We start from the raw sequence: 13,515 nt of genomic DNA on the forward strand, positions 1-13,515 counted from the left end.
ACTGCAGGTGTGAAAAGATGAAAATACCCTTAAGTCTAAATATGTCATTAAATTTTTTTGAGCATCTTAACGACTTCAAATGAAAAAACTTAAAACTAGAAAGTTGTAGATCTCGTCGAGATCTATAATTTTCATATAAAAATTATTTTCATTTAATTTCACAAAAAAATAATATAATTTTTCTAAGATATATTAATCATATTAAATCATTTTTTTTCGGAATTAAATGGAAATAATTTTTATATAAAAATTATAGATCTCAACAAGATCTACAACTTTCTAGTTTTTTTTTATTTAAAGTCGTTAAGATGCTCAAAAAAAATTAATGACATATTTAGACTTAAGGTATTTTCGTCTTTTCACATATGCAGTTTGACGGCGTTAGAGCTCAAACTGATGGAAGTGGCATGGATGGCACGAAAAAGTTAAAGCAGTCGCTGAAAACCACTGAACATGAAAAAGTTGAAACAGTGGTGCTGAAGGCCGCTAAGCTTTTTTAAAGACAGACATGAAATTGACATCTTTTATAATGGCATAGGAATTCTCTCTTCTTTCTTTACCCACGCCCCACGGGCCGCGGCCAGAGCCATAGCTAGGAAGGCGAGGCGAGGACCATCTCGCTCCCTTGCGCGTTTGGGGCGGCGCGAGAGCTGAGTTGACAGAGTTGAGGCCGCCGAAGCTCCGATCCGAGCGAGCAAGGAAATCGGGATCTGTCAGAATCTTCGTCAGCCCTTGCAGTGGTAAGCCCCAATTAATCCCTTCATCGTCTCATCTAGTAGTACCTTGTGGTCGGGCAAAGCAAATGACTTTGTTGCTGCAAACTTATATTACCATAAGTAGTATATATTTTAGCATAGCAGCATCAGAACGGGCCAGTGGAGGAAAGCCAATCTTCTCCGTCGGGGACAGATTCTTACCAGACTGTATAAGCCGACCAGCCTCACTGTCTTCACATGAACAAAGAAAACAATAATAGGCGATTTGGTTTTGGTTCAGTTCCTTGGTTAACGAAAAAATTCGTTTCTTAGAAAATGAGATCCGACCGGTTCCAAAAAAAAATTTAGGCAAGCATTTCGGTTTTTTGGTTATTTTGGTTTGTTCCAGTTCTAACCGAACTAACTGAATTTTTTTTTCGGTAGAGGTTAAGCCAAAAAATATAGGTTCTAAAGCAACCCTGTTCACTGAACTTATCAGCCTGGCTTATCAGTTACTGGTGCAGTAGTTTTCCCTCACACCAAATTAGCGAATAGTACTTTTCAACCCGGCTTTTCAGCGAAGCGAAATAATAATTGATAAATGAACAATACCAATATAGTAACACAGATACATAGCAATTCAACATGAGACATCACACAGGCTAAAGATAGTCTTACATAATTCAAGTAAGTGAAGTACAGTTCATGTATTTCGATCCTTTCGGTTAATTTGGTTATCTGAAGTTTCCTCGATTATTTCGGTTCCTTGCTATTTAGAACTAAGGAACCAATTTTTCAGTTCTGGTTCTTTCGTTTCAGTTTGTCAGTTTCGGTTAATTATGCCCACCCCCCAACTGCCCCAAGCGATTAGTATCTCCGATTAGTTGCACCGTGCTATTTTAGCAAGTGACCCCTTCAGTTTTGCCTTGCAAATTAAACAAATGGCATAATTAAGCCGCTGGCAGCAGTTGGGGTGCATATGACATCTCCAAACCTCTGTCTTAATTACTTTCCTTCATGCAAGTCCCTGCCTTGTACTCATATGTAAGATTGAGCTACAAGTTTCACGTATTCAACTCCAAATGACGGATAACATTGACTTCTCTAATGCTAAACTCAATGCCCATCCAGCATGAGCCTATCCAAGGCTATTGGAATCCTTAGTGGCATCAATGAGTTTGGTAACTTGTTCCAGTTGGTCACATCTGCTGTCTCATACATGTGTTCCAAGTGGAATGGATCACAGGAGAAACAACAACTTAAACAAGATGATCTACTGCAGTTGCAAAGTGACCTTCAACGCCTTCCTGATACTCTACCGGCAATGTACAACCTCATTGATCGAGCGGAGTGGAGGATCCATGTACCCTCTGTGGCACAGCTCCTTCCAAAACTCAAGGATGCTGTATATGATGCGGAGGACCTTCTGGATGAGTTCAGATGGTATAAGCTCAAGCTGGAAACTGAGGGCAACAACGATGCATCCCAGATGTCTCCTTTCATTGACTTCTTTCACAGTGTCACCCATGGAAGCTTCAACAAAGTGACTGATATACAGACCAGGTTAAGTCATCTTTCTGCCCAGCTTGAGAAGATGGGCATGCATGAGGCAACTCCACGGTTTGACAAATCGGTCAGGCCACCGACCACATCTCTCCGCACTGAGCCAAACATACTTGGTCGAGACAAGGAACTGGAGGAGGTGATGAGATTGCTTGGTGTACCAGCACCAGACCATGGTAGCAGTAGCAGGTGCAGGTCTACTTCCAAACGGAAGAGAACTGCTTCTAGTGCAGCCGATAGTACTGAACCAATAAGGATACCATCAGTTCCTGTTTTGCCAATAGTTGGAATCGGGGGTGTTGGAAAAACTACTTTAGCCCAAGAGATCACTACACTTCCAAGTGTTAAATCCCACTTTGACAATATCATTTGGATTTGTGTCTCGGATGACTTCGATGAGGAGAGGTTTACTAAAGTTCTCATAAAATCTCTATCTAGAAAAGAGGCAACAGCCAATAATTTAGACGATCTTCAACAAGTGCTTGCTGAAGAAGCTGGAAAAAAAGGTTCTTGCTCATCCTTGATGACATTTGGCGTGCTGCCTTGAATGATGGGCAGCGTTGGAGGAAATTTTGTGCACCTCTCACAAAAGTACTTAAGGGAAGTATGTTGTTGGTGACCACTAGGTTTGCAGAGGTTGCTGATATAGTGGGCACAATGGAGTCCTTTGTATTGGAAGGCTTGAAAGAAGATGTATTTTGGGATTTTTTCAAACTATGTGTGTTTGGGTCTGATGATTCTCACATTGATCCACAGTTAGAGCAGATTGGTAAGAGCATACTTGTAAAGCTCAAGGGTACTCCTTTAGCTGCCAAAACTATTGGAAGGCTTTTACGAAAGAGCCTTACCTCTGCACATTGGAATGATATACTAAACAACGAACTGTGGCAAATTGAACAGAAGGAAACTGACATTTGCCAGCTCTTCGGTTGAGCTACATGTATTGACCTTTCCATTTGAAGAGATGCTTCTCATTTTGTGCTGTATACCCCAAAGACTACAATTTTAAGAAGGCTATTCTAGCTGAAATTTGGGTGGCAGAAGGATTTGTGGATCCTCAACGTAGCATTCCACTTCAACATATCGGTGAGCAGTACTTTGAAGACCTTGTAAATTTGTCCTTCCATAAACTCCGTGGTAAATATGTAATACATGACTTGATGCATGACATGGCACTTCTAGTGTCCAAGGACGAGTGCTTCATTCTAAAGAATACAAGTCGGATCGAAAAAGTTCCTCCAAACGTTCGCCATCTGTCGATACTATCAAGCAGTGGTGTCAAGTGTTCTGACTTAATGAGCCTAGGCAAGCACACAAAGCTGCGCACCCTGCTTTGCAGCAAGTATTTCAGGAGTCAGACTTCTTTTCTGATGGATCGCTGGTTTGATGAACTTGGGTGCGTGCGTGTTTTATTTTGTGCCTTCGAAATGAAACAATTACCAGAGAGGATAGGCAGTCTGAAACATCTCCGGTACCTTGGAATCTCCAGAAATTGCCATTTCAACGAAGTTCCTTCATCATTCTGGAGCCTCTGTTACTTGCAGATTTTGTATGCGCCAGGAAATGCACATTTGAAAGATTGCACATAAGTGCCAGTAAGCTGATCAATCTGCAAAAGTTTGAATCACGTATTCTTGAAATGAAAGTTGATGCTACGAAGTTGGTAGAGCAAATTGGGTTCATAAACAATTTTCCAGATATAAAAGATTTGGTTATATATAATCTAGGCGCGATAAGCAAGAATCATGCAGCAAAGGTGGAACTTAGGAAGAGAAAAGATCTTAATAGTTTGACTCTGAGTTGGTTTTTGTTCAGATCTCCAGAACACAATGAGATAGAAGTGCTTGAAGCCCTACGACCTCCAACCAGTGTGAAATCTGTGCACATCGAGGGTTATCCAGGTGAATATCTTCCAAGTTGGTTTCCTCTTCCAAGCTGGTTTCCTGGTTCTGATCGTGCCATGCCAGTTTCTGGTACAATTTTGTCATCATTAACAGAACTGAGGATTGAAGGGTGTCAGAACCTAAGTGATTGCAGATTCGAACAAGTTCTACAACCAACTTATGTACCTGCCATCAGAAAAATAGAGATTGCGCATTGCAGAAATGTAAAATCAGTACGAATTGAACAATTTCTACAACCAACTCCCCTTGAAGAACTGAAGGTGTACAATTGTCCAAGCATCACACATCTGTTGGCGCGAAAACTCAAACTGAAATATTCTGGCAACCTCGGAGACAGCATCGATTGCAGTTCCCTCACCATCTTGCATCTATCGTGTGACGATGTGGCATCCATTGACCTACAAAAGTGGAGCCTTCCAGTGCTACAGGAGCTCAAGGTCAGTAACTGTCCATGTCTGATATCTATTAGAGACTCTGAACAAGTGCAGGTACCCACTGACCTTTCCCTTGGCTGGACCAGACGCAGCACTGCAAAACTCCCGTTCCTCACTCACCTAACCATCCAATGCTGCTACAAGCTGGAAACTCTTGATGTCCTCCTAACACATGAATATCTCCCTGCCATCAAGGAACTGGCCATTTCGTCTTGTCCACGTCTCAACTGGCAAAGTGGAATGATGTTGCCATCCTCCATTCAAAAGCTCAAGTTATTGGGATTGTGGGAATATCTCTCGCAGCTGCCAGGGGAACCTCACATCCCTACTAGAACTAAGTGGCTGACTGTTATTATCTCCGATCCATCACTCAATTGATCTAGTTTCTTCCAAGTCAAACTAGTTGTCTTATACTGTATATGTTTGATCAAGTTTATAGAACAGGAGTATTATTTACATTTACTATGACACCAAATAAGTTTGCTGGAAGTAAATTCCATAGCTACACTGTGGTTTAATATAAAAACAAAATGAAGAGGGAGATTAATTCCCTTGTTTCTGCATAATATAATGCTAATGTAACCACCACCAACCCTGCATGCATATATATCATCGTCGTTGTTGTGTCTCATTCCACTGCATAGCATCTGCATCCTGCATCTCAGATCAGATTCTCATCATACGTACCAAGGCAGAGGCGTGCACAGACGAATTCTTTGGAGTCGTTGAAGCACGAGTCCATCCCGTACTCATACTACATGCAGATTCAAAGAACCGAGATGACAGACAGCTCCATCAGTCACAGCTGAGGCAACTGTACGTATAATATATACATGCATGTTATTAAACTGAAATGGCCGGGTACGTACCAGAATCCAGAGGAAGTATAAATGATCTGGAAGCCATTCTGCAGAGACAGAGAGCATGCATATGCACTATGCAGAGCAAGGACAGACAGACAGACAGAGTTCAGTTCAGACTTGAGAGTTGAGACTGACTGAGCACATTGCAAATTGGTTGCAAAGGCGAATTAATAAAACATGCATGCAACGGAATGGAGAGACAGCACCCATCGATGGACCTGGAAGAGGGTGAAGTGGATGAGGAAGAGCACGAAGGTTGGTTTTGCGAACCAGAAGTAGGAGTCGCTGACTTGCATGAGCGGGATGCCCTGGATCACGGCGTGCCGCTCCGTGATGTCGATCGCCATGCGGCAGATGATGCCCTGCAGCTTTGTCCCCACGGACAGGATGATCACCACCGGCATGATGGACATCATCATTCATGGATTATTAAATATTGGAGCAAGAGGAAAATGCATGATGGAGGAATAGGATCCTAGGACTAGGTGGATATATACAGAAGATGGATCGAGCAGCTCACCATTGACATTGACATTGAGAAAGAGGAAGATGAGAGCAGAAGCCCAGAGGGGAGGACTGATCCCCACGATCACCTTGAAGTCGTCCTCCAGTGACCGCTTGATGTACTTCTGGAAATCAAACTTGCTGCCAGGAGCAAGATGCACCTGCATACACGTACATACGTTACTGCTGATTGCCAAAGATTCAGTTAATTAATTAAATGCAGCACGACAATATACATATATAGCTGGCTGAATGAATGAATGAACAAGTTGGTGACATACGTTGACAATGCTGTGGCGCAGCGTGCAGTAGTCTGCCTGCCTCACGGATCTGAAGAACTACCAGAAGTTGCTCTGCCGGAAGACAATTGTCAGTCAGTCTGTAGCAATTCGTTTCGTTTCGTTTCGTTTCAGAAAGGTACTGTACTGTATGTTAATCATGCATGAATGCATCTTACGATAGATGTTAGAAGGATGCTGGGAACTTGTTGAGCACATTCATATGCTGCCTCACGGACCTTACATAGTATCACAATATAATCCGGTGCTATAAACGGATCATTTACTGTTTAAAAAAATATACCGGTGGAGCAACATCTAGTGGGGCTTGGTATGGGTTATTTTTTGGATTTAGGAACAAAGAATATTCCGGCCTCCCACATCCACGCGTGAACGAGTATATATAGACGATATGGGCTATTTACATCTACTAGTCAATTTTGGGAAAGTCTATATAAGCTCGTGTATCTACTTCACCCATGAACTATGAAATCATATATTGAACACCCAAAACTTTCACTAACCGGCTATTTAACCTCTTCTAGCGGTACAAGCTGGTTCACCTTGACATGTTGACTTTAGGCACCTAAACCTAGTCACCTACTCCGTTCGTCCCGAAGTAACTGTTATTTTTGGTTTTCGTACCGTAAGTTTAACTGGATTTGTAGAAAATACGTACAACATTTGTATCTCCAAATATATTTATTATGAAAATATATTCAACGATCTATCTAATGATATTAATTTTGTACCATAAATATTAATATTTTACATATATATTTAGTCAAAGTTGTTTCTTAGAAAACAAAAACGACAGTTATTTAGGTCACTTTTCCTATATTTCAAGTGCCTGAATTTTAAGATAATTTTAGGCAACACTTTTATAATCAACTAGTACAAGTAAATCATTACTTTTATGATTTATTATTTGCCTTTGTATCATAACATATTAAATTTTTGCCCTTATCTAACTATAGAAACAATTGTAAATTGCTAATTTTCTTTGTGCCTATCTAGAACAAACTTGGTGGGATTCATGGCTTTGTCCAACGGTTTTTTATTCTTGGAACAAAAATTGCAGATTATGTCTACATAAATTGTAATGAACTAGAACTATAATTTTAGTATGAAATATATGCAATAACTATCGTCCGAAAGAAAATTAAAATTCAGACACCTGAATTTTAGCAAATCTCTATTTAGGAATGGAGGGAGTACACTCTACTCCAACTAAACTTTAGTTCTAGGGGATCTAAACAAACTTTAAACATTCGGTGATTAAACTTTAGTTTAACTAAATTTTAGATAGTCTTAAGACAAGCTTGTCCTAGAAATTTCCAAATTTAAAAGACAAGAAATTCCTCGCCTGTTGAAGTCTCTTCCGCTCCAGAAAGAGAAAAAAAAAACACCTAGTAGCTATTTACACAGATGGTAGATCTAGTGGGAGTTGTGAGAACGATACACTATTGTAGAATGGTTGTAACCGGCAGCCGAACACTCTGTACCTATATATCCTCACTCAGTCCTGAATAAATAGATTTGTAGTAAGTTTAGGATATATTAGTATGATAAAGAAAAAATTATACAAACCCTTCATCAATTAGAGTAGTTGCACAGTAATCGGTGATTGTTCCAGCTACATAGACTTAACACTAGATTAAGAGATGGGAAGAGGTACATTAAATGCGAGAAGACTTTGAGAAAAATAAATGGACTAGTGGACCATTCAGCCTCATGGAGATTGATTTATTTGTATGTTTTTTTAACGAGAAATCTATTTATTCAGAGGAGTGAGTATATACATAAATCCATAAAAAAAGCTCAGTTTTACCCAAAACACACTTCCATAGTGCGAGCTGGTGCTGGACAAAATATGTGCAAAGTCCAAGGGAGGAGAAGAAAATCTCACACCCATGGCATGACAAGTAAAGACAGGCATGGGCCCGGTGCACGCTCCTTCCAAGGAGCCGATCTCAGAGAACACAGAACAGTGTCCGCATTTCAAACTGGGCTCATAAAGTTCTGTCGCCTCGCCTGTAGCCGGTAGGATAGCAGCTGGTGGAGAGGGGAGAGAGAGAGAGAGAGAGAGAGGATGGATTCTCAAGCGCCGCTTCGTCCTCTAGCTTTCGCCTGCTTCATCTTCCTTTGCTCATCCTTCTGGGCAGCAAATGGGATGCACGCTAGGGTTGGTGCGGCGGCGGCGGATGGGGAGAGCAGGAGGATGCGGCTGCACACCGATGGGAGCCGCGGCGACGAGCACGCATGGCCTGGGTACCTCTACACCCGAGCAGTTGGGAGATGCACATCCCAGTAAGCAACTCAAACCACTCCCAGCCCCATTCCTGGAATCAAATGCAGTGCCTTTCTTAGGTGGATGTTAAGAGGATTTGACTTTCAGTTGGTTATTTTAGCAACTTTTGTTGGTCAGTGTTCACTATTCAGTTAGACATTAAATCTATTCTAAAAAAGGAAATGAATAAGAGGTTGAATCTTGGGATGTTCCTGCCGTCCTGCGTGTAAATCTTTCCTGGTCAAGAAAATGGGTGGTTTCAGGTTAGATAGAGTACACATTGTAGGAGCTGGAGGCTTGTACCTTACTAAGCTCAACCTTTTAAGTTCAGGATTCAGAGAATGAGAACGCAAGAAAAATGTTAGCCTTTTAGGTTAGGTGATGCAAGATGTGTCCCCAAAATTTAATCTTCTGGGGATGGGTAGATCTCAAATAGTTGTCGTTTCAGCCTAAAATTCCAGCTAAAAGGGTATAAGATTGCTAGGCACTTCTTTGTGAGCCCACCACCTCAAATGTCCTTCCTTGAAATACCTTGTCGTACACTCCATCCCAAGCTAAATTCTTGAGCAAACCATCCCATGGAATCGTCCTGCTAAGCTGTACAGCACTTGCTCCATCGAGTATGTCTTGACTTTTGAACAAGAAGTTAGGGTGTTGTCTGGTCAGTTAGAGAGGTTGTTGTAACAATGTATTTCCTGCAGTAATCATGCCATTCCTTATTTGGAGTATCTGTATGTGGCGCATTTTTGCTTCTTTTGAGTTGGTGTGAATGCACAACCATCATAACAGCTCCTGTCCTGGCCTAGTCTCATGACATGAGGACCATTCACATTGGTTTCATTAATTATATGAATCTATGAACATTTCGTTGATCTCAAGCTTTGGTTGTCGTAGTTGTCCTGTTGTGGGGCGTCCTGTTATTAACAGACGTTGTTTCATGTTTTGGCCTTGTGGGGCGTTCTCTGCAATAGATGCACTATCATAGCCTCTGCATGATCCAATTATGTGGATCACACCTTTCTACATAAGGCCCGTTTGAATCCTCTGGATTTTGAGAACATGGATAGAAAAAAATCCCACAATCTTAGTATGTCATCCAAATGGCCTAGATTTTAAAAGGATTTAAACTCACAGATTTTTAGAATCTCAAAGTCCAATAAAACTATTGGGATTCCTTTTATCCGGATTCTTAGAATCCCTTGGGATTCAAACGGCACCTAAGATTTTTACAGTGAAAAGTCAGCAAAATGGCTAAAACTACCTGCAGGTGCAGCTTGGTAAAAAATGCCTTCCACGAGGAGTTTGAAAAAATAACCATAGTTATGGCCTTATGGGCACTGCTAACCAGCTAATTGCTAAACAATATGAGTTCTGAACTTTACTTCTCTGCCCTCTTTTGGGGGAGAATGAAAGGACACTTTCTTTCAGTTTGTTTTCTTTCTTTCTGGTAGGACCTTAGCGGCTTATCATCTTAAATGGCCTTTTCTTGGCACAAATAAACACTTTTTTTTTTAGCAGAGGCACAAATAAACACTTTGTGCCCCCACTTTCCTGCAAAATTTATGTCCTGCTGCTCCTTCTGCATTCCATGGCTTTATACCCTTTCTACCTACATATAGATAATAATTGATTCAGCAGGATAAACAACTCACCATTCGTTTCCTGATCAATTTTAAACCTTTGAATAAAAGTCCTTCCATGAATCTAGGGAAGGAAAAGCACATCTGGCAATCAAATAAAACTGAGAGCACGTTCCTTTTCCTTTATCATAGTTATTAGCTGCTGGCCTGCTGATGCTCTTTCTGTATGGAACAGAACTTCCTTTTTGGAAATTTTCCTCGGTAACATCTATTTATGAGTGGCAGCCAAACACTCTTAGTATTTATTAAGATGGCTGTTGATTCTCTTGCATAACTCTCAAGCAATACATAGATTTGTTTTTGCCATGTAAAAAAATCATGAGTTTCCACAATGTTCTCCCATTTTATGCAGGAAAATGTTGAGGAAGAGGGATAAAATGTGTAGTACGCTGTCAACATTTTGTTTACGTTGCATTTTAAGTATGGAGCAGCTTGAATGAGCTGCCTAACCATCTTTTGTCCAACTAGTTAGTAAACAGCAACGATGAGATCCTCATATCATATTATCGTGTGCAAACACACTGCAGATTCTGGAGCAGTGGAGCTGAGCCATGGCCCAACATCGTCCCTCAGGAAGCGGCGGTGGCGAAGGTCTTCGGCTCTAGGTCCGTGGAGAGGTACGGACCGCGCCTCACCCTGCTGGAAGCTACTATGAGAACCGACGACATCGGTGGCAGCGCCTTTGTGAAGCTCGTGAAGCAAGGGAGCGCTGCTCTCCTCAACGCCTACACGAGGAGAGGGTTTCCTTTCGATTCCTGGGAGGTGAAGGCCCTGCTGCTAGAGGCGCTGGTGTCCGAGGAGGCTGCCGTGGTCCAGGCGGAGCGATTTGAGCAGGCGAACGAATCCTGTGTTTGATCTTTGATGGATGGAAATGAAATGATGGTGGTGCTGAAGGGGGCGTAGAGTAGCAGTGTATTGTGTCCGTAGTTGGTCACCACTTCTGTGACTTTGGCGTTGAGGTTTCTGAAGCCTCTTGGTCGCCACTTCTGTCTCTTGGTCGGCATGTTTTTCTCTAAATGCCGGGGTTTGTGTAATGTGGTTGTGTGCACTGATGTGTAGGTTCTAATGTACGGATCGTAATTTTCATTCATGTTCCAATGTTAATGGAAGTTCTCACACGCACCGTCGTGGTATCGTGTTCCTGATGCTTGCTATCGCCGAATTTTTTATTTTTTAGCCCATTTTTTGAAAGTTTTTCACAAATACGCCCCTGGAGAAAAGATTTCAGAATCTGGACCCATAGCTCGGCGTCATCGATACTGGTGCCGAGCTAACATGTCTCGGCAGTCAGCGTCCCTGGTGCCGAGCTCTTAGGCTCGAGACCTACGTGGAGGTGACATGGCAGGAAGCTCGACGCTAGCCATCCTGGTGCTGAGCTCGGCGCCGTAGATCTTAGCGTCGAGCTTGGCGCCAGGGTGAATGGCAGCCGAGCTTGTGTTTTAACCTCGGCCCCAACCTTCCTGCCCGAGCCTTCTTCCTCTTCTTTCTCCTCCCTCTCAGGTTTTTTCTCTCCCCACTTCGCCCTACCTCACTGAATCGGCATATTGGACCTTGAAAACTTTGATTTGATCCGTAGATCTTTGAGAGCAAGGTATCCTCGTTCTCCTCATAGTTTTTTTTGGCATCGATTCGATATATATTAGTCGGATTTTTCAACCTAAGAATCATCATTACTTAGGGTTTCATTCTATCCCTCAATATTTGTATTATACAACCATCGGGGAAAAGCTAGCAAACCTAGGCACATGTAGTTATGTTATGGGTTCATTGTTGTGCATTAAATGGGAAACCCTAGGTTTAGAGTGTAATGTTAATTGCTTTTGGTTCTTAGAACGAAATTGGTTGTATTGTAGTTATGGTTCTCATTGACATTTATTTGTGATATTTTGATTTATGTTTGTTAAATTACATCCGTCTTGTTAGATGCAAGAAATGTTTCGGGAGGAGTTTTGGCGAAAACGGGGTCGTCCTCGAGAATTATACCCCGACGCGTCTAGCAAAGATGCCCCCGTCCCTTCTGACCTCCCTGTCTCTAACTGTGACTATGGTTTCCCTGGCCCATGTTTTTCAATCGAAACATCCGGACACAGCGGCGCGGTGCTTCTACACATGCAGTCGTTTTAATGTAAGAAATTGTTTCCACTATCTTTTTTCTTTATTTGTGTAAGTATGCTACTAATATTTTGTTGGAATCTCGTCGTGTAGGACCATGAGAGGTGTTTTTTCTTTCAGTGGATCGACGGTGCAGACAAGTTTGATCCTAGGTACCTCCTTTTCGACGATTGGTTTAGAGGGAGACATCCACGTGAGCACTTCAAGCGGTGGGTTCCACCCCCCTAACCCTCCGCCAATGACGGCTAAGGAGAAGTACCTAGCCGCAGTTAGACGACTCGAGGAACCTCCTCTGTGCGATTGCGGAGATCGAGCTGTGATAAACCCTGAGAATACGTTGAAGTTTATGTGTCCAAACAAGCATGAAGTAAGTGCAAAGTGTATGTGTTGATATCTTGAGCTATATGTGTTCATGTACTAATGTCACCTTATTTAGGTGTTTGCAATGACGAAGTATCATTTCAAGGAGTGGTTGTATGGTCCTAAGAACCAATGGCCGGAAGAACCGCAAAAGGTTAAAGAAAAGAAGAAAGAAAGGGTAATTTACAAAGCACCTCATGCCATGTGCAAATGTGGTGTTAAATCCAACTATGACCTAGTCCCTTCGGAGCTTGGAATAGGCCATTATTGCGGCCATATGGTTGAGTATGATGAGGTTGGTTATTTTTTTGGTAAATATGAAATCGTATTTTGTTTCTTTTGCTAAGACATGATATAATATTTCTTTTGAACAGAGCACTAGGAAATACAGGTGGAAATGTTATAATGGTCAAGCTAAGTTCTTGGATGAACTGAAGGGAAGGCAAGTAATTGCACGGAAGAGGGATATGGACCTGACTACGTCAACCTATTCGTTAAACATCACAAAGAAAAGATGCATGAGTTTGTTAGACAGCGCGGTATTTATAACCCGATCGATGTTGGGCTTAACAAATAGGGGATTTGAGAGGCGGATGACGTTAGAGGAGGAGATGGCAAGGAAGGAGGCAAGGGAGGAGACAAGAGTATAGATGCAGGTGGCATGGGGCTGGCGCGGCGCGGGCGAGGCGCGGACGCGTGGTCCGACACGGTGGCCGCCGCGGCCGAGGAAGCGGGGAAGGGCGGCCGGCGCGGCGCGAGGCGCGGTGGCCGCCGCAGCCGCAGCCGAGGAAGCGAGGAAGGGCGGCCGACGCGGGCGCGGGGCTCGGTGCGGGCCTGGGGCCGACGCGGCCACGAGACTCGGGGCAGTCGCG

General features: G+C 42.6%; 1 protein-coding gene and 1 pseudogene across 1 annotated transcript; both read left to right on the forward strand.

The window, feature by feature from the left end:
- Positions 1–559: 559 nt before the first annotated feature.
- Positions 560–4,058, forward strand: LOC136498266 (putative disease resistance protein RGA4; annotated as a pseudogene).
- A 4,147-nt stretch (positions 4,059–8,205) lies between these two features.
- LOC136498267 (uncharacterized) lies at positions 8,206–11,313 on the forward strand. The gene is made up of 2 exons (XM_066494212.1): positions 8,206–8,551; positions 10,699–11,313. Exons 1-2 carry the CDS (start codon positions 8,334–8,336, stop codon positions 11,024–11,026), a joined length of 546 nt encoding a protein of 181 aa, XP_066350309.1. The 5' UTR covers positions 8,206–8,333; the 3' UTR covers positions 11,027–11,313.
- The last annotated feature ends 2,202 nt before the right edge of the window (positions 11,314–13,515 follow it).

Source organism: Miscanthus floridulus, chromosome 12, assembly GCF_019320115.1.
Source record: "Miscanthus floridulus cultivar M001 chromosome 12, ASM1932011v1, whole genome shotgun sequence".
In the NCBI taxonomy this organism is placed as follows: Eukaryota; Viridiplantae; Streptophyta; class Magnoliopsida; order Poales; family Poaceae; genus Miscanthus; species Miscanthus floridulus.